A 25,680-nucleotide genomic window follows, 5' to 3' on the forward strand; every position below is an offset into this window, starting at 1 on the left:
TACTGATGCATTAACAACAGGAGCCAACCCCTCCTTGCAGCAAATATTTCAGTCATAAGAAATGCCATGCAAGAGATTCAGCATTCTCCTGGTCATTTTTAGACAATACTTTTTTTTTTTTTTTTTTAATGTCTTTTCTACTCAAGAGGAGGCTTAGCTGTAGAACCATGCACCAGCTGTGCACCTGAGCCCTGCCTCTACCCAGCTGAGGGGGGCAACGCATTACACCACGTGTGAAAATCTCAGAGATGTCCATCCAGCCCTCACTAAGTACATAATAATTCCCAAAGGTTTCATAAGAAGGTCGATCACGGCTGTGCAGCCGGACATCAGAGACCGAGCACTGCCCTGACAAACAGCAGCATAAATAACAATCTTAAAAGCCCCATCCAGAGGGAAGCTGTGCACCTAAATGAACCAGCAGAGATTTCTCTAGTGCAAATGGCAGTTCTCACCCTGCTATGATGTGGGCTGGCATGCTCAGCTGGAGGACCAGGGATACCATTTTCCTCCATTTAAAGAACTACTTGGCATTCATGAGCCAATATTTAAGAACAGTTCATAGCTCACTTACATGGGAAGCTCAAGCAGATTGAAATTATTTCATAATTAAAAGGCAGTAAAAGCATGTGTGTCATTACAATATAATTCTTCAGAAATTCAGTAGCAATTTGATTTTATTTTTTTAATGAGACAGACTCAAAAGAATGAATCGATCTGAGGAGCCTTCACATTCTTCCCTCCCCTTTTAGTGTAAGCCAATCTCCTGACATGGATTACTAGGCCTATTTAATTTCCTTTCCCTAAAAAAAGGAACATCATTTTTCACTGCAATCATAATAAGAATTTGACCAATACAAATATGTCGTATTACTGAAATCTGTTACTCACCAGTTCCCTTCAAAAAGAATGAGTTCCAAAGCTGAGCTGTAATCCTAGAGGCAGCCTTACTGTTCTCTACCGCTTTTAAAATTGCTTCTTTATGACATTCAATCATAGATTTTCTGACTTGAAGATGACAAATTTGGGAAGAGCTAATCAGCAACAGAATTCATTTACAATTGATCTACACTGCTGTTTATTTTGCCTTGTCTCAGAGGGCTGGTTTTTTTAATCTTCACTTTCTAACCAACAGGTTTATGTGATTATTTTTTTTCCAAGCACACATTCAGATGATTTTTTTTTTCCAATTAAATTTAAAAAAAAAATAAAATCAGCAGATTAAGTATGTGACACTTTCTACGTTTCATCCATCATAGAAGATGCATTGATTCCTAAATGCATCACTTCATGGAAACGCATTTACTTTCACACATGAGAGTTTTTACTAGCCTCCTGTGCAGCACCGACTGCCACCTGCGAACCCAGTTGTCCCACTGACCCACTGGTGTTGCGTGGGACAAATGGTCCCAATCCAGCATCACATCAAAACCACACAAGGCAAGCCAGCCGGTGCGCACACTGCAGCAATCACCGATTTAAGTCTAACCGCTGCTAAATCCAGCATTGAAAGTTACTTAGCTCCTTGCATAAATACACCCTGAAGTATTTTCCTGTGCCTTTTCAGTGTAAGATCTGAGCCTGCCAAAGCATCACCACCCCAGCAACGTTACTTCCAGGCACTACAGCTGAGGGAAGTGGGGGGTGGGGTGGGGGGGTGGAGGGGGAAAGGGCATTTCATCATGTTGGTCACCAATTTTTATTTTGTAGCAGTTTTGAACTAATCTGCAATGCAAAGCAGAGCTGAAAACGTTCGGGCATACTGCGAGCAATTCCTTCATTCATTGTGGGGCGACAGGAATTTATTTTGGCCGCAGCCCCCACCCCCAGCAGGAGCACACAGGTTGTAGGGGGGGGGGGGGGGGTGTGTGTGTCAACCAGCTGCCGTGTCATTGAGACTTTTGGATCAATATTAAGAGCAAAAGTATTTTCCCTTTGTGGGAAGAAAAACCTGTTAGGCCTATGTTTATCAGAAACCATGAAGGTTTAATCTTACTGGCTTTAAAAAAAAAAACAACAAAAAAAAACCACCACAAGGAAGGCAATTGAACCAGACAGCAGCTACTGCATTTTCAGCTGGGGAGAGCGCTGCCAGCCCAGGGCACTGGTGACACAAATGCCATCCCTTCCCAAACATCACCAAGAGTTGGGTCTCTTTCCAGTCGCTTGGTGGGATCTGTCTCTGAGATGCACTTGGCTGACATCCCTCTGCCACCAACATGCAAGATCTTTAATTCCAAATTCATAGACCCACACGACACACCCAGGACCTCGTGGCCTGTACGGATGCTTCATCCCCACAAGTGCTCCGGTGGCAATAGCACAGAGGGACAGCAGGACGGTACAGCCAGGCTGTCACGTTATTTTAGCCTGTGGTCAACTGTAGCCTTCAAACCCTGTGCAGCACAACTCCGCTACACACAAGGGAGACAGCAGAGACTCGCCTGTCGCTTCAGCTCTGTTGAAGACCTTAAGCAGCAACCAGGTTCAACCTGCCCCAGCTGCTGGTCACCAAGCTGGTCCAACCCCTTCGCTTTGCTGTGGGACCCAGCCCTGCAGCAGGGAAAAACGGGAGGTTTAAGGCTGTCCCAGAAGCCACAGCAAGTTTTGGTCAATCTTGGGGAAGCACCAGGCCACCCAGAGACTGCAGCTGAGGCCACTCCAACCCCAGAAACTCAGCCGTGCCCAAACCTCCCAGCTCCCAGCAGCTGGTGTAATCAGGTTTACAGAAAGGACCTGCAGTGCACCTTTAGCACCTAAAAATGAGGCATTTCTTCCCCATTAGGCAAGTTTTCTCCCACCCACGCCTGCCCCCAGGGCTTTCCCCCTGTCAAAGCTTTCCCAATGCTGCTGATGTCAGGCAAGTTACCCTTTGATGCAAGGGGGCTTCCCCTCACCCCTCGGGTCACAGCTGACTTGGGTGGAGAAACTGCATCACAGGCCCATCAAACCAGCTACATAGCAAAAAAAAAAAGAAAGGAGAGGGGGCTAGAGAAAATTCCAGCAACTCTGTAACTCAGCGTATTTGCAGGCAGCAAGACATGGGTCCTCTCCTACTGCGCTGAGAGATGGTCACTACGCAACAACGTGACCATCCTCCAACACCCACAGAGCTCCTGAAGCTGGGATCTCATTTTAGGAGGAAGACAAGAGGTTTTAAGCACAGCCTGGTTCGTTACTGTTGTAAATAAACACTGTGTAGGCACCCTCCCTTGCTGCCTGAACCCCTGAAGCTACCAAGTCCCTCCAGAGCAAAGCAGACCTCTGGGCACACACTGCTTGGAAGAGCAGAGGAAGGACCACCACAGGGACATCGCCTCCCAGGTGCACCAAGCATCCACCGACTATCCATAAAGCAACGCAAGATCCAAGAAGCTGCCAAAACAAAACCTACTGCTGAGACACAGCATCCGTGCAGCAGGCAACAGGGTCACCCCAGAACAACGCTACCGCATCTTGCAACACAGACAGGTACTCTGACAGCTGCAAGGAGACACAGCACTGGGTACAGCATCCCGGCGTCACTGGAGGAAAAGGGTTTTCCAGGTAACGCCTCCCCTGGGCACCTCTGTCTGACCTGGATGCAGCCCAGCCCACATCCCCTCCGCAGCAGCAGGAGGAGGAAAACCTAAACCCAAACATTTAGATACTGTTGCCACAGACACAAAACACAGGGCAGACCCACATCCCTCAGCACCTCTCCACCACCCGTGCCAGACGCATCTGCTTTATTTTCTAATGAGCAACACGTACTACGAGCCTGCCACACTTGCTCCTTTGCTGCTCTTGATCTCAGAAAGAATGTGGAAGGCGTGCCTCCTCCAGGCTGAAGGAATAAAGCTCATTTCAAACTACTGCAGTTGAGGAGTGAAAGATTAGACCAAGACACTCCTGTGATTTTAGAACATTTTAAGGATAAAGCCCAAGGCTTCAGACATGGACCATCAGTGCCTCCAGTGTGCCCAAAAGCTACACAGGCTTCTACACACCAGGTAACCCAAGGCACTGCCAGCTATACACACTTGTGTAGAAAGCTCTCACCTACCCTCACTATCTGAGCAGCATTTTTCACAGATTAATATACTTTCACACTAAAATGAAAGATTATAAATTGCTAAAATTGATTTCACAGCAGTGGTGAAGTGAGAGTGAGTAACACACCTGAGGTGACCCAGCCAGCTCGAGGGAACGTGAAACCACCGCGTATTGACAGTTTAATTGGCTCAGCACAAGTTCATTTCCCTCAGATGAAATGCACCATTGGCCATTTTATCGCTATATCTTATTGCTGCTTTAAAAGTAAAGTAGATGACAATCTAGCAAAATATTTTCTTTACAGAGACAGTCCCTGCCTTTATGGCTGGGTGTTGGCTTTTTCCCCCCATTTGCTCCCCAGCAAATGCAAACCAGCTCTGCATGATGAGAATGCCTCTACTTATCCTTTCAGGCCAAGAGATGGAAGATGCCACCATGTCCATTTCTGTACTGGAATTACAAAGGAAAAAAAAAAAAACAAACCAAAACAAAAAGGCACCAAGCAGTTCTATAAATACCACATTCAAGGGTAACACGACATTTAGATCATCCTACTGCAAGCTAGAAAGATGTAATTTGACTGCTTTATAGCATTAGGAGGTATTTTAAGAATGTTAGTACTTGAACTATCAAAGGATGATAACTTGCAGCTCAGAAGGTAATTACAGAAGACAGCCCACACTTGTAGAAGCGGAAGACTGGTAGAACACAGGAGCCCCTGCTCCCCAGTTATCTCACAGCTCACTCCCAACAGGGAGCGCAGGCAGAGGACGGTGTTTTGCCAGCAGGGGTTCAAAGCAGGCAAGACAGAGGCAGCACCACTGCGGGGATGCAACCATGGAGATGCTGCAGGAGACACCGTGGGCATCTCAGCAAGGCCACCATGTTCCTGCAGACACCCAGCCCAGACACCTCCCCATCCAAAAGGTCCACATCTCCCACGGGGGCAGAGCACCACAGACACAAGAGGATGCGGGTGCAGCATCTGCCATGGCCGTGCGAAGGGATCAGCCCCGGGGGGGCCATGGCCAGCCCCTCCCTACACCTCTCGGAAGCCAGGGGAGCACCATCCCCTTCCACAGCAGAAAAGCAGCGGCAGAGCTGGCAGGGGACAGTACCCCAGCAGCAGAAGGCAGGTCCACAAGCACCCAGGAATTGCTCTGCTCTTTCAACTGGAGACTCCTAAGCTCAGACACCCAGCGCAGTGTTTAAAAACTGCTGAAGCAGCATGTAGGCGGTCACAAAAAGCCCCCTATTAACCTCCAAGCCTCATTTCACTGATCAGGGGAAGGGCATCAGCAGTATTTAATTACAGGGGAAAACAGAGGCAGGACACACTGGGAAAGGATCTCAACCACATGCGATTCCCCACGGCTGCACCCTCCAGGCCACAGAGGCCCAAAAGCAGGGGCTGGAGGACCAGGGACATCTCCTACCACGCACTTCAGTCCCCTACAGACGTGCCAGGGAGCTGCTGCCAGCCCTCTGCAAAGGGCACAGTGCAACTTCTTCCTACAGCAGCCAACCTATGGATACCCGACATGGGCACCGCACAGGGGTCCTCCCTGCAAGAAAACGCAGATGGGAACCGGAGAGGCTGTCGGTGCAGGTGTGCACTGCAGAGCTCAAAAGGGGGTGCAGGGAAACAGCAGAGAAAGCCAACAAGCTCCCTCCTGCAAGGAGCACCCCAAAGATGCATGCCAATCTCTCCATCAGCTGTGAGCAAGGGCTGTGCAAAGCTGTTCAAGATGCACCAGGATTTTGGAAGGTCAGGGGAATGTGACCACTCCGGTATTGACCAAAGCAGAGGAAAGGGAGCCCAGGCAAGACGGGAGCCCCTTACCTCAGGTTCAGCATCATGAGGAGCACCCCCATCCAGCACACCCAGAGCCTGGCAAGCTGCATGCCAGTGCAGTGCTGGCATTGAAATCCCAGGCAGCAAAGGAAGAAACAAAAGCAAAACCAAACATCTTTCAAAATCTCTCTTCCCGGTAGCGTGTACTGTCACGCAATACTTCCAAACCCATGGTTTATGCGGCTCAGGAGGGCAGTTTCATGCCCTAACTCCCGCATGATGGATTTTACAATTTGTTAAAGAAACTCATCAATCCTCAGCAGTCATTTTTAAAGCCCAAAGCTTCTGCTAACTCCTGCATTTTGCTGATCCCCCAATTTCAAATCATTTGAAACTGCTGCTACTATTACAGCTCTGCTCCTAAAGCTAAGCATTATAGCACACTCTAGACTTCCAGCTTCGTATGCGAGTGTAATAAACAGATTAACCATGATTTATGAACAATAAGTTCTGGTTATTTGAAAGGAAACATAACCTCCCTAGACCAATTCTGACAACTAGAGATCTCTCATTATGCAGACAGCAATTTCCACCTACCTGTAATGATGAGTTTAGAACATCGTTATCAACCTGGGAAACGTATCGCCATAGTTTTCCACTACAAACTTTGTGCATCCAAAGCATCTGGCAGGAACCACTGCCAAAGGCAGAATACCAGCTTGAATTGACCCAGCGAGACAATTCCTATTCTAAATACACATTAATAAAAAAAAAAAAATTAAAATAACAACAACAAAACAAGAAGCTTTCAGAGGGAAGAACTGCCGCTGTGGAGAAGGATGCAGCAAGACTTTAGTTAGCAGAGGACTAATTAGGAACAGGAATTATAATATGATAGAGAGATCGATTTGTGGTGCTTATTTACTTGTAAAATCTAATTAGACTTTTAATATTCTCTTCCAAAAATTAATTCATTCTCTGAGTCCACTCTAAAATGTCAGCTTAATATTTTACAAGCCCACAAGCAAGAGTTCATTTTCATATGCACTTTTTACAACGTACCTGCAGCTATTAAGCTGACCACCCCACTCATATCACATTTGACTACTGCTAAGAACCTTGTTTATTTGCATTTATTCAGTTAACCATAATCACTTTCCTTCTCCATAGAAAAGCTGCACAAAAAGCTTGGCTGATGATCCAAACCTGCACAGTGGTTAGATGTTCGAACCCGTGCACACACCACAACGGTGGCCTGCTGGTCCCCAGGGCACATCTCCAAGACCTCCAAACGCTCAGCACCTCTCACTTCCACTGCTTTACACATCCAGAAATAGTTATCCAAACAGTTATCAACTCCCACTCGCCCTGTATCGCCTCCTTCCTCCCGCCCCACACTGTAAGCGGTCTGCAGAACCGCACGGTGCTAAAGGCCTGCCAGGGCTCTTCCTACTGCTGACACCTGAAACACCCTCCTGCACTGTCAGGCTTAATTGGCTTAAAGACATTGGAATATTAAACTATTCCAAACAGTACGACACAAGCTCTGCTGGGCAGGGCTGCTACCTGCAGACCCTCCTCAGTGATTAATGAGCAATAGCTCCCACCCTGCAGCCCATCTCTTCTCACCTAATTGATGCCACGTGCATCTTGGGTTTACCTATGCAGAGCATAATTAGTAAAGACAAAAGGTTTTTTTATATATTTAAATCTATTTTATAAAAGAAATCTCAACTCCCTCACCTTGACTCTAAAGTAGTAACAGAAGCTTGTGAAAAATGAAAAGCCTTGAAGGATTCGGAATAAGAAACTTGGAGAGACAATCGCTGATCTTTTATCTTCCAGACTTCAAGCAGAATCAAGTTCTTCAAAGAAAACCCAATAAAGCCCAGACATTTTCATCATAACAAAATAAATAATTCAGTCATACTTTAGAGGACTCCAACATTAGGATGGGCTATTTGATATATTTGTGGCTTAGGTGCCTCTAAACTGATTAAAGATAACCTGATAGAAGCTTGCAATGTCAAAACCACCTTCTTCTTGACAGATATAAATGGATAGTGTAAATAACTGTAAATAACCAAAATGGCTGCATTTATGCCTAACGGAGGATTTACAGCCTTCAGAGCCACCTGGTAGGACTAAGTTACAGCTCTGCAGCACTGCAGCACACAAGGGGAGATGAACTGAGTCCTCCCCACACCGCCTGCTCCACCAGACCCAGTGAGGGTCCTGCTCCAGAGGGCAGAAGCAGGATTCTCCCATGAATAAGAGAATGCCATACACATACAGGCAAGTTTATCCGTATTAATTCATCATGGTCTTCCTAGAAACTACTCTGAAACACGCTTCCCAAAACCCCCTCAAATCTCCATAGCCCCTGCAAGCTCCCCTTAGGTACCCGACAGAGCTCCATCTCCCAGCTGCCGCTCACAGAAGGTTAAATGCCATTGCCTTCAAGAGGGAATGGATCAAGCCTTAATTTAAGCCTACAAGTTTTCACCAAAGGGGATTCAGCTGCAGCATCCTGGCCCATTTTCCAGTTTGGGTAATTGCACTCCTGCCTTCCCACTGTCCCCCACACTCCCGAAGTCCCAGCAGCTCTGCAGCCCCCCAGGAGCTATTTGGGAAGCGGGTGGAAGCAAGCCCCGAGCCCACACAAGCGGCAGGGTGGCTAGACTCTGGGTCAGAACCAGGCACGTGGTGTATCTCAAGCCTGACACCACTGCTACCCTGCTGGCTCCAGCAACCTCTCCATCGCTGCCAGATCGCAGAGCGGCCACCAACATGCTCCAACAGCCTGGGGTTTGCACCAGGGGCCACTCCAGGATTTGACCAGCATCAACAGAAGAGGCTGAAGAAGGACAACGTGAGATCCTGCTCATAACTTATCTGAGCAATCACTTGGAATAATGAAAGCCACTTTCTCCAGGAGCACACTGTGTCACTCCTGCAGAAGCAGCCCCTAGCAGCCAGCTCTCGTGTCCCAGTGCTTCACACTTGCTGGAGGGGGAAGACCATGAGCAAGTGCTACACAAAAGCAATAGGAGCAACAGGTGCAGATGCTCCTCTTCCCTTGGAGGGTCCTTCTGTGCTTAATTGTGTTGCAGTCTCCACTTGTTAAAAAGTACCTTTTCCTACGGACAAAGAATTAGGAGGAGGGTACCATGAAAGTTGCATCTGAGGAGCTGCTAAAGCTTTAATTTTCTGTTAGCTGGACAACACAGTCAGTATGCCAGACAAGAGATTAAGTGATCACTCAAAAGCAAATTCCCAAACTTAGGAAGCTGGAAGCATCAGACTGATGAACACGAAACACAACACAACCCCAGGGCGCAGAGCTCTTTATTGAGGGAAGGAGGAGAAAAAACCCAACCAAAACCAAACCAAGAACACCCTGGTATTTTCTTGTTCAAGTTTACCTTTCACAAAGCAGAGTTATTCAGATTCGGATTTCTTATTTAGGAAACCAGCAGGATTTGTTGAGGGCTTTTTCTGTTGTTATAGAAAGATTAGGTGGTGGCAGGACTAGAAACACCCCATCAAAAAGCCAAGGTCTAAGGTCAGGAGAAAAAGAGGGGAGAAAAAACTGCCGGCAGGGTTCTCGCCCTTTACTACAGCAGGTTAGTTGCACTAACTCACTGGTTAGTTTGGATGAGAACCCCAGAGCAATACTAAATGTCACTTGTCAAAAGGCATACGGAGCAAGTTTTGAAGCGACATGGTTCAGCCTAGCTTCATGGTACGCACCTGAGCTGCCACCGGCTGAGAACCAGAACTGGGAGGTGCGCACCCAGCAGGGACCAGCACGGATACACTGCGTGGGAGTGAAAAATCCTACCCTCAAAGAAATCCTAGGGAAAGATTTAAACTGCACTCAAAGCAGCTACAATCCATTTTAACAGTGTCAAACGCAGCAAGTTTCCAAAGGATTAAATCACTACTTAAATCATCCTCATAATTTTAAAAAATGCCTGTAAGACAACACCAGAAGCTAATTGTACTATTCAAATTTAGTGAAGGGAGGATTTTTTCGTTGGGATTTTTCCTTCTTAACTGCAATAAAGAAAAGCCCAAGGGTCTAAAACTAATAATCTAATAAACTTTGCTAAGTGAACATTGTAACAGATAGGCCTGGATGAGATTTTCTGTAAATGCCAGACAATTTCCCTTGATCTTTATCAGCAGAGATGCTGCTCTGGCTTCAGTAGGAAGAAATTAAATTTGGTGCAAAATAATAACATCTGGGTGAGATTTTGTTTGTCAAGACTAGCAGTCCCTTTAGATGCCAAGCTAAAAATATTAAAATTAACTCTGAAGGCTTTCACATTTGTGTTTTTATATGAGTGGTTAGGATGTTTCCATACCAACATAAGTGGTGCAATTACCCGTGCTCTGTGCAGGATCCCTGGCAGACACTGGGTCCTACCCAACACAAGGCACACACGGAGAGCTGTCTCCCCTGCCGGAGCACGCACGTGAGAGTTGGCATTGCTTTGGGCTATCCCACTCCTGCAGTCCCAGTTCCTGAAGTCACAGAGCATCTGCCCCAACTTCAAGGAGAGACACCACATGGGAGCAGGACCTGCAGGAGATGCTCAGGGACCATATGGGCTCCAACAGCTGTCACGAGTGCCTCTCCCCTGACTGCTCCAGCATCCCCCCCATAGCTGAAACCCTACGTAGCATGGGCATCCTACATTCTCCAGCTGTGCCAGGGCAGCAGAAGTCTTCTGACCTACAACCAGCTGTCATAGCACATACCTTGGCAATGTGGGAGGAAGCAAACGGCACACCAGTGGGGTCTGATTTGAGACACTACACCCCACCACCAGCTCCCTTAGTGATGTCTTGAGACAGAAGCCTGTCCCTTACCACAAGCAGTTCCCAGAAACAAGAAACCAGACTGCCGTATCTTGGGTCCAAGTACAATTTCTGTAGCTGAACAGCCTCTGGTGCTGCAGCCATCAAAATGCTCTTAAACAAGTAGCAATCAAAAGATCTATCTATTAAAATAAGTGTTCTACAGACTTTGAGATTAAATTTAAAGATAACAAAAGCACACAATTTTCAAAATCTAATTGCCCTTCCAAGTCCCGAACACTTTGTACAAGGTGAAGTGAGCTCCTCAGTGGATCCAGCTAGGAACTCCTCTCCTACAATGGGATTACAAAAGATCTTTAAAATTAGTCATGAGCTTTATTTTATAAGCAGAAGTGGTCAGGAACTCTTCAATCAAATGCTCTTCTTCCGCACCACCAAGAATGGCAATTCTGCATACCAAGGGTTTTCTGAGTAACATCAGCTCTAAAACCCCTGGAGAGGGAAAGGGCTCTCACGGCCAGGATGGAAATCACAGTTTAAAAAAAAAAACACAAACAAAAAAAACCCAGGAAAAAATATCAGATCAAGGGATTCAGCTCTCCCCAGAAGAAGCAGAAATTTCAGAGCTAGAGCACCCAACCGCTATGCTATATACAACCTATAGTATCATAGGGTGCCACTCCTACACACAGTAAAAACTCTGATGTTGCAATGGTTTTGTCAAAAGGTAGGGGAAGGAGGCAGGCACTTTGTATTCCAGCCAGGTTATTCACCATTTCTGAAGCCAGTCCTCATCTCCAACAGCCTAGGAAAGCAATCTCTCAGTTTTACTCCATTCTGTTTAGCAGAATTGGAACTTAATGGTCACTGCATTAAGAAGTATCAGGAAAAAAATACACTGTTACCTCCTCAGCAATTTATTCGATCTTACATTGAGAAAAACAACACATTAGACTTCATCAGTCAGTTGTGGACTAGAACAGAGCTTTGCCACGATCTCACAGGCTTCAGCAATCTCTGGGTCTTGCTGTTAGTGAGGCATGCAACAAAAATAAATCAATTATTCTAGAAAAATATCAGCATGAAGGAGAAAAAGAACGCTTGACTGCTTGTGCCTTCTTTTTTAAATATAGGCAAAAATGCCATTAATACAGAATGATGGAACCTCAATAGGATAGTACTCAACAAACAAGCAATCATTTCACCACGCATTAACCACGGAGAGAATAAGTTTTGCTTGTGTAAAGGTCCTAAAAAAAGAAATTATTGCAGATTCAAGTGATACAAACTAGTGTGTATCCACAGCAGAAAATAATTGTCAAAGATTGGTTTTTCTGAGACGACAACACATCACATCACGTTATCATTAGAAAAAAAAAAAAAAAAGAGCTGCCACTGTATAGTGTGGCAATAAGTTACCAAGCACCCAGACACCCCTGGCAGCACCAGGGACCACGCTTGTGAACAAGGCAGCCTCTACCCGCCTTCACATGGAATCATCAACTTTGTTTTGCAGTGGTTTACAGTAATCAATGCACACATTATAGCATCACACCAGGGTGACAAACCAGATCATAGTACTGCAACCTGGGTTTTGGGACTGGCAGAATCAGACAAGACTGTACTTGCACAGATATTTTAATTCTTGGAGAAGTGGGGTTTTCATTTCTTTTTAAATTTGCACTTGAAGAGGTTTAGTGTTCAAATTTACATTTGCTGTTTCAGCTACAGGAATATTCAGGACAAACCCTGCAGAGCAGCCATATACCAAACCAGGTATATTATTTATCATACATAAACATATATAACATATACAAACAATTGAAAATAAGTGAACAGTCCAGCCACCTGCATTTCTGATTGCCAGGTACTGAGGAAGAGGAGCAGAAGCACCTCCTCCTCCTGCCACATGCCTGGATCACCCCCAGCACTCACCTTGGAAGACAGCAGCATTCTGGATGACAAGGAACTTCAGCTCCATGCTGGCAGACTGCAGGAGCTGCTCCATGTTCAGGCGGGCTGTTGCCTGGTACTTCTCCTCCATCTTCCTCGAGCAGCACGTGGAGCCCTTTGGGATACATACTTGCAGATCGGACCCTGGAAAGGAACAGAAGAAGGGCAGAAAAATTTGCATTAGGAGGTGGAATTGCTGGGAGTAGAGAGGAAACAAACCCCATACAGTGGTATCGCTGCAATTACTGTTTGGGCAAACTGATGACATTTCTGGAATTTGTCCTGAGCAAACAACTTGGCCAAAGGAGAAGACTGATAAGGCAGAGCCAAGATTTCTGAGCAATAGCCCCCGAGAGCTTACTACGTACGCCTGCCAGCATCCCACTCGCTTCAGCTCCCACACACTCCATCCACTGATGTGGTGGTGCTGAGCAGAGCGATACAGAGCATCGCCCTCCTGCCTAGGACATGCCCACCAACACACTGATAAGGAGCTGCAGGCACCCAGAAAAGATGGAGTGGGAGACAAAAAAGTAGCCAGGATTTGTAGCTGTGGATTTACAATTAATAGAGCAACACATGTAGTTCAGCAGGCAGGATATGCTTGTAATTTGCATTAAGACTTAAAACTAGCTTAAGACAAATAACTGTGTCATTTGCCTGTGATCTCCAACCTTTTGCATCCACAGCAATAACAGTAACAACAGAAGGGCACAACAGTAATGATCTACTGGGGTTTTTAGCGCTAATTAAGACTTCTAAATTGTAGATATCTCGAGTCCCATCGTTCCTCCATTGCAACAGGCAAAGCCATCGCTTCACTTATGCGAGTCCCACTGCAGACGGACAGGTCCTGAGGCATGCGCTGAGCACTGCAAAAGTGCCTGTTCAGCAGCAGCCATGCCACTGCAGGGGCAGCACCTCCACCCATTCACCAGGAACAGTGCAACAGCCGGGCAACGAAGGCAAGAGGAATATCGCTTGCTCTGGCATCTCAAGCTGTAACTCAAAGCACTGGTCAGTGATGCTAAAGTTTGGGGTTTGACCTTCCCAAAGCTCTTACTCCTGGAGGCAGTAGACAATTTTAGGAAAAGTGCTGTTGCCATTAGCTAAAAAGTGAAATAAAAACTAGGAAAAAAAAATATTCACCTTTTGGGTTCAGACAACAGGAAAAGAAGGAACAGAAGAGCTAGAAGTAGCAGCAACAAGAAGTCTCATTCTTGATCAACCTTCCGTGGCAAACTGTGGCCCCACAAACACTAGCAAAGCAACAAGCTCATATCAAAGCAAACAGCCTTCATCACACAAAAACCCACCTAATATGATGCTGCTGTTAGAAACTCAAACACTAAGCAAGAAGTCCATTAAAAACAGCTGTCCATGGCCACACGGCAGCAAGGGATTTACGCTTCAGTGTGTGCCACCCAAACCGCATCGTGCCCCGAGCAGCGGCAGCTCCCTGTTAGGCTCAGCACTGCCCAGAACCAGGACTAGGAAGCAGTCCCCAAGCCAGCAACCAACAGCCCAGACAGGGTGAATGGGCTCCACACACCCCTCAGCCCTTGCTCTGCCTTCCCCCTTGCTATAGAGGTTTTTTCCCCCTCAATAAAAGCAAGTTTGGGCATTTACATCTTTGCTCTGGAAGGATTACACCTCCTTCCAGGTTGCCCTCTCCTCTCCTTCTTAAGAGTCATACCACATCCACTCTCTCACTAATTACTAGAAAGTGTCAAAAGTCACTTTTCTAAGTGTACTCCAGAAGAACAGGATTAATATTAATGTCAGTTCAATCGTGTACCTCCTGAAGAAGAGTCATGCACACCACCGAGGGAAAACCAGCTGTCAGGGCTCGGGAGCAGCGACAGCAGAAACCCTCCTCCCTCCAGCTCCATTTCTTCCCCTGGCACAGCCTGGGAAAAACAACATGAAACACTTCATCTGCAACGTGCATTTCACATGTGGAGAGGAGCTTTAACCAATGCAAGTCCTGCCGTCACCGCAAAACAACGCGTGGCAGAGGGGGAGAAAGAGCACCACCCCCCCAGCTCCATCTCTACCCGCTGCCTCTGTTTCCCCTTCTGCAAAACAGGACACGCAGCACAAAATCCTTCATCCAGCCCCCAACAAAAGCCAGCACCACGGATCGAGCCTCCGTGGTTTGTGAACTAAGCCGCTACGGAGGAGCACAGTGACAGGCGCTTCGTGCATCTAAAAAATAACAGGGACCACGAAACCGCATAATAGCAAGACACTGTTAACGAGAGGAGCAGTTATATAACAGGGGGTTAAAGAGGTTTTTTAAAGTCAAATCCAAGTCAATTTACACCGCAAAAAGGCTTAGCATTGTTCCTTTAACACTACAATAAACCCATACATTTCTTGTTAATAGAAAGCTTATTTCCTCCTACATTTATTATATTGGACACATTTCAAATGGGGGAAAAAAAAAAGCCTTCCATGATTAATGGAAATACCAATATAGAAAATCTGAGAGTTGGCAATTAAGAGATCTGTGCAAGTTAAAGCCAGGCATAGGAAGCAGCAAGGTCATCTATTCACATCCCATCCTTCTTTTTGGCAATTAAGCCAGTTTCTCCCCTTAAATGGATTTTTGTTTTTGTGAAGTAAAAAGACACATGCTGTAGCAGAGCAATCACAAAGGAGGAGGAAAAAGCCTGAGAATTAACTCTGACAGCTTAAAACGTTTTACAGAGATAGCCAACTAACAGTGGTGACCAGAAATGCCACGGTAAACGCAACAGGTCAGTACAGGCAGGACAGGCTCTCACAAGCTACCAGGGACGGTCCTTGGTGCAGTGCTGCTACCCTGGGCCAGGGAACAGGGGCCTGACTCCCACCTGCCAGCTATTTTCTGTACGTGGCTTTCCCAGGGCTGAGCACACCCAGCCAGCCCCATCCCTAAGTCCTAGCAGTATGGGAAAGTGGCTTTGATGCCCAGGAGCCACTAACCCACCCCGCTGACCCCAGCAGACGCCGATGGAAGAGGGACAGCGCTTTCTGACCTGCGAATATATTTGGGGTTTATTCGTGCCATTGCCTGGAGGACCCTCTCCTGCACCCGTATGCTGCAGCACCACCCACGAGACCCAGACCCTATGCAAACTGTGAACGCTCCGCCAGCACCGTGGCTGCACAGACGCAAACGCCTGGAAACACACTGCAAGCCTACAGACCAGGCACCAGCACGAATTAAACTGTCACACGTTTCTGGCTCCATAAATGTAATTGAAAAGGTCCTGTGAGTCATCAAGTCCTACCCCCTGCCTCCCAATCCACCCCTCTAAGCATTTTTGTCTAAACATAAATACCTCCAGCCACAGCTCCCACTTGCGAGACAGAAGAGCCCATTCCACTGCCTAGCAGCCCTTCCTGTTAAGGCTGTTTTTATCTCCTAACCTTCACCACCACCTCCTTTTCCTTCAAGTTTCAAGCCATTACACCTCATAATGCCAGCCAGCCCTTGCAAACAACCTCCTCCTTTTGCCATAAATCACTACAAATTCACTTTCAGAAAGAAGAGTGTCCCACAAATTACTCCAACGGTTTTATTAAATTGCATGGAGACATTCACATACCAACCTTTGCAAGATTGGTGATATCAATGCAATGCTAATAAGCACGGGAGCCTGACCCTCCAACACCCAGCTGCCAGGGGTGAACAGGAGCTGGATGCGGCCCCTTCCATAGGTGCTGGAGCCAGGCACCGTCAGAGCGCTGTGCCATTTATGCCATCTTGGGGAACAGCAGTGTAAATGCTCCAGTAATTTTGCATACGCTCCTAGCTGACAGAACTAATCTCTACAGCTACAGTAATTTCAGCAGCACCCTGCCTTTTCCTTCTTCTCCTGACACAGTGATTTTTTACTGAAGTCTGGGTAGCAGTGAATTTAATGCTTTAAATTTGACTTTGATGTACAATTATTCCCACAGATAGGTGGTTAGTACAGCAGAAGTGAAAATAATTTCAGTGGATTAAATGTCAAAATTAAAAAAAAAAAAAAAACAAACAATAACTTGAGATCATCTGCAGGCAGTTGTGAACTCCTCCATGAGGCTGAAGGATTGTGTTTTGATCCTAAGCATCCCAGGACAGCTCCAACCCTGTCATCAGACACAGGCAGGCAAGCCGCGCTTTCCACGGGGCACACAAGCCTGCCCACCCAGACACAACGGCGGCTTAAATCAGATTAACGTTCACCCCAAATTTACCCCAGGCATTGCCAAAATAAGAACCTGTCCCTGCTCTATGCCACATTACTGCAGCCTCCTCCCTGTGTTAACAGCAGGGCTCTGCCACCCCATGCAGCAGCACCCTTCACCTTCTGCAGCCTGGAAACATCAGGGGGCTTCATCCCACCCTCTCAGCTCACCAGTTTGTTAATATTACCCTTAAGAAAGCTGCTGCTTCATCTTCATTTTCTTTCTCTAATTGTTTCGCAGTCAGCATCGTACTTTAAACAGATAAAAGCAGTGATTCAACCTTTAAACATATTGGCTTTTCCCCCAGCTATTTCAATTTTTTTAATTTGGTTTTTTTTATTAAAAACCTTTTAAATTATGTGACTAGGGGATCGTGCATCTGTCACTGGCTTTTAATGCTCAGCATTTGGGGGTGGGGGGAAGGAAACGCAAATGTTCAGAACCCAGGTTAAGTGCTGATCTCTTTAAAACCTAATTAAAGAGATATAAATTATAAACCAACCTCGTTCAATAGGTGATTAAAGTTGGAACAGTATGGGTACTACATGGGATATTTATTACTGCTTAATTATCTTTTATTTCCTATTCCATCTTATGTTTCACATGGCCATCTGACTCGGGATTCCTCCCCAAGCCTTGCAATGTTGGCCAGATGACTGCCACACAAATATAACACTCTATAACATCACATCTTTTAAAAGAAGAAGTTATCGAGAAGAGAGAGAGGTTTTACAGAGTAAGAGTTCCCCCCTAACAAATGTACAAATGTATCAACAATACAGTCATCAGAAGTACGGAGTTAATTTGTGGGCACCCACGCACCATACACATTTGTTACAGACACACACCCTACAGCCATTCCAAAGACTGGGAAGAACACTGTTCAGGATGTTGTTAAAATTAACCCTTGGGGAAAAAAAAAAAAATTAATGATCTCACTACAAAACCACTGCCTGGGAAGGTTACTAAATTTTAGGGTTCTGCTCCTGCTCTCTTAACTATCAAGAGAGCAACTTGCAGGCCTGAAATAATTAAGAACAGAAAACTCAATTATCTAGCAAACTAAGATCTTAAACCACCACGCTAAGCTAAACAGGCTGCACTAAGAGGAGTATCATTAGTCCCACTCAGGAAAACCAGGACAAAAGAGCAGGAGCACAAAGGGAACCAGCTTGCATCGGGTCCAGCAGGAAGAGTTGGGATTTTTAGTTTTTAAGTTGTATGATGGCACACATCAGCAGCCAAAAAGAAGAGAAGAAAGCTTGACGCGCTCAGCCAGCCAGTTGTACAGCTTTACACCCAACACCAAAAGCAAAAGGTTAATCTCTTCTTTGCCTCCGAAGAGAATAAACAAAAAGCTGGAAACTGCACAAGCATGGAACAAACCCTCCAGCTGATATTTCTGCCAAGATAAATATTCCTCAGCTTTCCTACTGCCCAGAGCCACAGACATCCACCCCCTCTCCCACCTTGGCAAGGCAACAGCTCGCCCCTGCCCCTTCCCCTCCACCCACGTGCACCAGCCCAATTACCTGGCACGTCACCCTCAAACACAAAGAAATCCAAGCGGCAAAGAGGAGAGAAAAAAAGACCGAGGAAAATGGAAATTCAAGTTACTGTTTATACATAAGAAATTACGCAGGGAAAAGACAAGAGGAAGAAGAAAACCAAGACAGGCAGCATAAGAAAAAGAGAATTTAGTTCTTAATGAATGTGAAGTTACCCCAGCGCAGAATGACAGGCTGGCTCGCGAGCTGGCATTACGTCTCAGCTTCAGAAGAACCCGTGAAAAGCACTCACATCGCCCTGCCTTCGCTCTTCTCCAGCACAAGGCCTCTCAGCTAGCTCGAGTGGAGCAGTTGCCATGAATTACATCCTCCCACCACTCCAAACAGTCAGCCACAGCTGACAGTGGTTAGGTCATGCTGCTGCCCACCTGCGATGCTCTAGAACTGCAAAAACCCAGTCCCCAGGCTGCAGGACCTGAGGGGACCAGGCTCCTGCTCGCTGCCTGATGCACGCCTTCAGCTAGAATTAATCCCAGAACATAACAGCATTCATGAAACAGCACGACACTTTCCTCACATTTATCAGAGCTGCCTTTTCGGTTTGGTTTTGTTGTTGGGGTTTTTTTTAATTTTAAGTATCAGCCTGGCGCGGCTGAGCTCCTCTGTGGGGAGCGCTGTGCCGCTGTCCCCCCAGCCCACGCACTGTCGGTCCAGCAGAACGGAGCCGGGGGACATCTCTCCTGCCTGCCTTGCAACTCTGCAGCGCTCCCGCTACTTAACACCTTCAGCCACAGCTGCTCATAATGCAAAACGTGGCTTCCAGAAACCATTGTTCTCTGTTTGTGTCAAAATACCCCCAATATTTTAAGTAAGTTGTTTAAACCCTCAGTTTCTCTAGGGTGATATGATCTATAGGCAAAGGTTCTCAGAATTGATTCCGTGTTGATCTGTGGCTGGGAACTCCAAAACTTTTTTTAATTGACAGATGTATGAAAGGAAAAAAAGCAATAAACAGACGCCTGGAAAATAGTCCTTGAGTGATGTTCCCCTATTACAGAGATTTATGCAGCTGCTACTAGGAGAAGAGAGTGCTCTGAAGTGTAATTACTACACAGAGTCATGCAAGATGGGCCGGATCCAAGGTATAAGCAAGCAGTCATTGCTTTAATTATGATCAAGTTTATGTACTTAGGCAAATGTAAAATCCACTTTCGATTTGATGTGTGGGAACTTTATCATCATAACAAGCTGGAACCATTCACTTGAAACACCAGGCCTGTTATGAGGTATTGATCCAGCTACCTACAGGCTCTGCAGAGAGGCAAAGGGCTCCTTACTCTGGAGTACCAGAGATGCAGCTGGGGCTCCCCGGGCAGCAAGAGCTCAACTGAGCAACTCCAGCAGCCTGAGCCCTGCCAGGAAAGGAAGATGCCTGGACAAAGGCACCCACTGTGATCACAGCCCAGGCCAGGATGGAGGATGCCACAGGTTTCTGGGGAAGGACTGACCCCACTGCAGCACAGAGGTGCCAGCAGCCCCTCACCACTCACAGCACAGCCTGCAGGGTCCCATCGGGAACACCCCAGCTGCCCACCCCTCCATCACCTCTCCCTGTAAAAGTACATTCCAAGAAAGTTACTCAGGGATCAAAGCAAACACTTCACAGACTTTCACTGAAGCCAGGGAAGACATGTCTTTGATAACAAACAGAATTTGTCATTCCAGCAGTGATATGAGCTGCTCCTTCCCCTCCCTGCAACCCTCCACGCAAACATTTCCTCACAAGGTATTTCCAGTGCTACTGGAAAGAGACCAGGACCCTACAGGATGGGGAGAAACCAGATAGTGCTCCTGCAGCTACTTTGAAAGAAACATCAAGAAAAGTGTTAAAAATCATACAGGAAGAGGATGTAAGGATAGGAAAGGATACGCAAGGCAACCCTCTCACCAGGACTTAAATCTAAACTCTCCTTCGAGATCTCAGGCACTGCTACAGCCCTACAGACCAAACAGTTTGGGATGCGCACTGGCTGACACAGCACCTCACAGCCCAGCCACAGGCACCCTGCTTCCCCCCTTCCTCTCCCGCGCTACAGCCAAACATTGCCGGGGCGACTCCTGTATTTCTGGTCTGTACAACGCCGAATGCAAGAAATGTAACTCAACACATAATTAAAAGCAGCTCCTGCTAGCGATGATCTCATTGCACCTCCCCTGCCTGTCACGTTTGCCCGTTATCTCTCCCTTTCCATACTTTGATCACAAGCTTTGCAGGGCCGGCGTTCTCCATCCATCACGTACCTACCCGGCCACAGCGGCCCTCACACTCTCACGGCACCTCTGTCACGCAGCCACCGAAACCCACTCCGAGAACACAGCCACCCATCTGGGGGAGCCGGTACTCCCCAGTTACTCAAAGAACTGCCAAAGAGCCTTTATAAGGTTGACAATTCAAGCATTGCATGGCTATTTTCCGATGGGCAGGCGGCAGGGTGCGGGAAGCAGCCCGGCGGGGCTCGGTGCGGTGCCACCACCTGTAACGCTCACGGCGCAGCAGCACCGAGCCGGCTCCGCCGAGCCCCCCCGCCCGGCTGCCTGCGGGCAGCCCCCGGGGTCAGCGGGGCGCTGGAAGCTCTCCGGGGGACACGGCCCTCGGGGGACGGCGCTGCCCAGCGCCCTGCTGGGGGCGGCTGCAGCGAGCCGGGACCCGCGGACGGAGCCGGGTGGGCGGCTGGCGGGCAGATACGCGGCGCTCTCCCGGCCCCGGTAGGGCACGCGTGGGCGGCGGGTCCCTGCCCGACAGCCCCAGCTCGCTGCGAGCCCCCCCCGGGGAGCCCCTGCTCAGCAGAACGACAGCCGCAAACCACCCGCTCACCCGGGAGGGTGCCGGCGCAGGGCCGGCGCGGCAGGCTGCCGGTCCAGCCCAGCAGCGGGGCGCTCCCGGAGCGCAGCTCCCGGTTGCCCCCGCACCCGGCCGCCGGGGAAGAGGCGCTCCGGCGGGTGGGCAGCCCGCAGCCGGCTCCGCGGCGCCCCGCAGCGACCCTCCCCGCGCCCCCCTTCCCGGGCGCTACAGCCGCTTCGCCCCACACCCGAGCGGCCCCGACGCACCCCCGTCCGCAGGGCACCGGCGAGCCCCGGCAGGCCGGACGGTCTCACCTGGCACGGGGCTCTCGGGCACCCACTTGGCCCCGGGCTGCAGCACCTGGAAGGCGGTGCGGACGGAGCGGCAGGCGGCTTCCCCCGCCGGCTGCGCGCCCCCCGGGGCACCGAGCAGCGCCAGCAGCACCAGCAGCAGCGCTCCGCCGCTCCCCGACATCCTCCCGGGGCACCGGGGCGCTCCTCTACACCCCACCGGCGGGCATCCCCGCCGGGGCGGAGCCAGGCTGCTGCGCGGCGGAGCAGGAACGCGGCGGAGCGGAGCTCAGCCCCGCGCCTCGCGCGGCGCTCCACGGAGCGCCGGGACCGGGCACCGGGACGGGCTCCGCGCGCGCACCGCCCCGCCGCGCTCCCATTGGCCCCCGCCCCGCCGGCCCCCGAACCGATTGGCTCCCGCCCCGCTACCGGCAAACTTGCCCCGCGCGCGGCACCGCCCCGGCGCTCATTGGCCCCGCGGCGCCCGCCCCGCGCCACACCCTCCCGGCCAGCCGGGAGCGCCGCTGCGGGCCGGGGCCGTTCGGCGCCCGCACGGGGCCGGGTGCGGCAGCGCTGCAGCGCCCCCGGGGCGCGTGCTCCCCCGGGGCCGCCACCTTCGCGGGCGGTGCGGCGAAGCACCCGCGCAACCCGGCCCGGCGTTTTGCACCGCGCCGCGTGCGCAGCCGGCGGGGGGCTTTGCAGGGTGCGCGGTGTCCCGTTTGCACACGCGCGTGTAGCGTGAGTTCACCGTGCCGCGCCGTGAACGCGCAGCGCGTCTCTGCAGCCCTCGCCGTCCCCGGTCTGAGCCGCCGCACCCCAGCCGCTCCCCTTCCCCTTAACGGTGACCAGCGGGAGCTGGCGGGCAGCCGTCGCCCACCGAGCCGCAGTCCTGGCCTGACCCTGCGCCCCCGGGACGCGGGGACCCCGGCTGCGGCACCAGCCCAGCTCCATCACACCAGTAACCCCCCAGTACCAGCGATGCGGGCTCAGGCGGGGGTGGCCGCGGTGCTCATGGAACCAGCAGCAGCGGTGTGTGGTGTGACACGAGCGGGGGTGGGGTGGGTGAGCAAAGGCTTAGTTCAAAAAATGCTTCATTAAAAAAATTGCAAAATTGCCCAAACTGTGTTTGCCCAGGCGCCCTCCCCGCTGCTCACCCCCCATCCGCACGACGCTGCTTCTGCAGAGGAAAGCACTGAGGGAGCAAGCGCGAGCGGAAGAACAGAAGAAAAACCGATTTAAAATTTCCACTGCAAATACAGGATCAAATCATCGCTAATGGCTCGCCACCAGCTCTTTTTTCCTTCTGAAATTTGGAGGAGGGATGAAAAATGGAAGTCCGGCCTGTGTGTTTGTTCTGAGAAAATGCCTGCCAGGGAGAGATTGTTAAAATATATTATGGATATGAGATTAATAAGCCGGAATGTGCAACATGTCTCCTCGCTTAATGGATTGCCGGAGCCTGTTGCTGTCCGCAGACTGCGCTATTTATTATCCGTTTATTGTGTCTAGTAAGTGCAGCTGACAAAGTGCCCATTAACCGGGCAGCAAAAAGTCCCGATTTGCAGGAATTCAGAGGAATCCGGAAATTACATTTTGCTCAGAGGTACAGGTGCTCCACGGTGCAAATTGCACCTGATTTCAGCAGGGCACAGAGTGGGCGTGCGCTCGGCCATACGGATGAGGATTCAGCCTTTATGCATTTTCATTTCTCCCGGTTGCCTGCATGAAATACCGTCACATGTGCTTCAGCTCATGCGAGATGCGTCTTTTCTGCACCTCCCTCATGGATTCGGTGATAGATTTGTTATATTTACGCAACAGTTTGGATTTCGGGTGCAGTGTTGCTTTAGGTTAGGAATGAATTGGACCAAATTGCAAAATACAAAGGCTGGTATTTGAAGTGCTCCTTTATACACGCTACTGCAAATCTATATTACGTTTATGGTTTGAATTACAGTTGTCTAAAAAGTATTCAAGCACCTCCTGTGTTCATCTTCAAACCTGCTGTGTGTATTTCATTTAAGTACAGGAGGCTTTTACCGTTCCAGGTAAGTACGCAGATATTGTCAGGCATGCCATTATAGCAAAGAATTACATACAGTGCCAAATAGGTGGCATTTAGGTATCTCTGCTAAGACGAGGGAGTGCTTTAAGACTTCAAACCAAATTAGAAGACAACATTACCGCTCTTTACTGGATCTGGCTTCATGGTGGGATCTGTCATTATCTTGACAGTGATTCCCTGCAAAAATAAAGTTTATCTATCAACAAGCAGTTATGTCAGAAAAGCGATAAAGCTTGTGGAAATGTACAACAAAGCCAAGTGGCAGCCCTTTTGTTCAGTTGCTGTTTTAAGTTATACCCAAAGTCCACTGGCAGGAAAAAAAAATAATTTGCATTTTAACTGAAGACCTTCCCTAATGGAGCAAGTGATTTTCACTCATTTCCCCGTGTTTTCACTCTGGCATTACTGGGTTTTCCTTGGGGTAATAAGCTCAAGGGTGCAGCTGGGTGGAAACGGGGGGTGAACCCCATCCCATCCATGGACCAGCAATATTGTTTTGTTCTGTAGCACCCCAGCCCCAGCTGCAAGCCCAAAGGACCCTCTCCACCCTGGTGCCTGCAGAAGCATTCCCAAGGTGACAATGGCAGACTCTCTGACCTGCACCGGCACTGCAACAGCCCAAAGAAAGTCCAAAGCTATTTTCCTGAGCACTCCACATCCACATGACTTGTCCTTTCAAGGTGTGAGGATAGCAAGTGCAGGTTTGTCCTGAAGGAGAAAGCAGACGACTTGCTCCAAGATCAGAAGCAAAGTCACTGGGTTAGTTGTCTGCCAGCTGATGTAGTAAGAGCCAAGTCGTTGTCTCATATCCAGGATGATAATTTCCCTTGTTACAACTGCTCACACCATAAAAATTTCACTTAATCATCTACCTGCCTCAAGCCTGTAAGTAATGAGAGGCAGGATCGTGTGTAGCTGATTTTATCAAATGCTCTTATGAAGTTCTCCACTGGGAAAACCCTGAATCAATTAAAACGCCAAGGAGAGACACAGGAGAGGGATCCGTACTCCCAGTAGATGCTTACCAGGTTATCAACACATTTCACTTACTCTTCCTCTGTAGACGGGGTGGATGAGCTCCATGGGGACAAGGTCAGCTGAGCCAGGCCTATAGCAGAGGAAATCACTGTGGGGCAGGGAAGAAAAGGAAAAACGTGGAGCATCTGTTGATACATCTGTGTGTTTTCAGCACATACCTGACAGCCTACGTGGGCACGTTCAGCCTGGCTTTTTCATCCATGCTGTGATCCCCTTGTGCTGACTATGGCGAGCTTCATCGCTTGAGATCACTCGTGTCCTGCTGGAACCAAGAGCTGCAGGCAGTGATGGCTTCTCCCTATCAAACTGACCCTTTCCAACTGATTCTGCACCCTGCAGAAGTTGCATTTCAGGCTTTCGTAACCATTTGTGGAGGAGGAGAAGGGAGAAGCTCTTCACTATATAACAATACTCGCACATTGTCTGATGGAAAAAAGAAAAGTGCATTTGCCGTGGGGCACTGGGAGAAATGATGGATAGCCAGGTAGCAGGCATCCCTCCCCTGTTTGGCAGGATATTGTATTCCATGTGCCATACAGGAAAGCTGATAGATCCATAAAGCATTAGCCTTTTCCTCACCCCAAAAAGCAGTGGCTGATAAATCAGTAGCTCTCTGGATTTTGTTGGGAGCAGATTGCACAGCAGAAGCAGCAAAGCCTTTAGAGAGATGCATCACTTAAAGACACTGCAGGTGCCAAAAGAGCTGTACATCAAGAACACACAGACAAATTGCTTTGCCTGTCCAAAAATTACATACTTCTGAACTGGAACTTTTTTGCAAGTATGTAGCAGCTTCAGTCACACTCGCATCAGAAGTGCCTCCCAGAACCTTGGAAAATCTCTGCACTACAGTCCTAGGGAACTCCACTTTTTTTTATGCAAAGAGTTTGGAAAGTCTTCTCTCCCACTATAGAACACAGAATTTACTGAATCATAGAATTGTTTAGGTTGGAAAAGACCATGGAGTCCAACCCTTAACGTAGCACTGCCAAGTCCATGTCCCTAAGTGCCACATCTACATATCTTTTAAATCCCTACAGGGACGGTAACTCAACCGCCTCCCTGGGCAGCCTGTTCCAGTGCCAGACTGCCCCTTTGGTGAAGAT

At 48.7% G+C, this 25,680-nt stretch overlaps 1 protein-coding gene across 1 annotated transcript in view; it reads right to left on the reverse strand.

The window, feature by feature from the left end:
- Positions 1-21,821, reverse strand: part of GPC3 (glypican 3) — a 154,808-nt gene extending 132,987 nt beyond the window's left edge. Inside the window, exons 1-2 of the mRNA XM_040614718.1 lie at positions 21,496-21,821; positions 12,593-12,754 (exon numbers count right to left, since the gene is read on the reverse strand). Of these exons, the coding sequence (XP_040470652.1) occupies positions 12,593-12,754; positions 21,496-21,655 (322 nt within the window). The 5' untranslated portion in view covers positions 21,656-21,821. The remainder of the gene's footprint in view (positions 1-12,592; positions 12,755-21,495) is intronic.
- Positions 21,822-25,680: the final 3,859 nt, after the last annotated feature.

This window comes from Falco naumanni, chromosome 14 (assembly GCF_017639655.2).
Source record: "Falco naumanni isolate bFalNau1 chromosome 14, bFalNau1.pat, whole genome shotgun sequence".
Classification (NCBI taxonomy): domain Eukaryota; kingdom Metazoa; phylum Chordata; class Aves; order Falconiformes; family Falconidae; genus Falco; species Falco naumanni.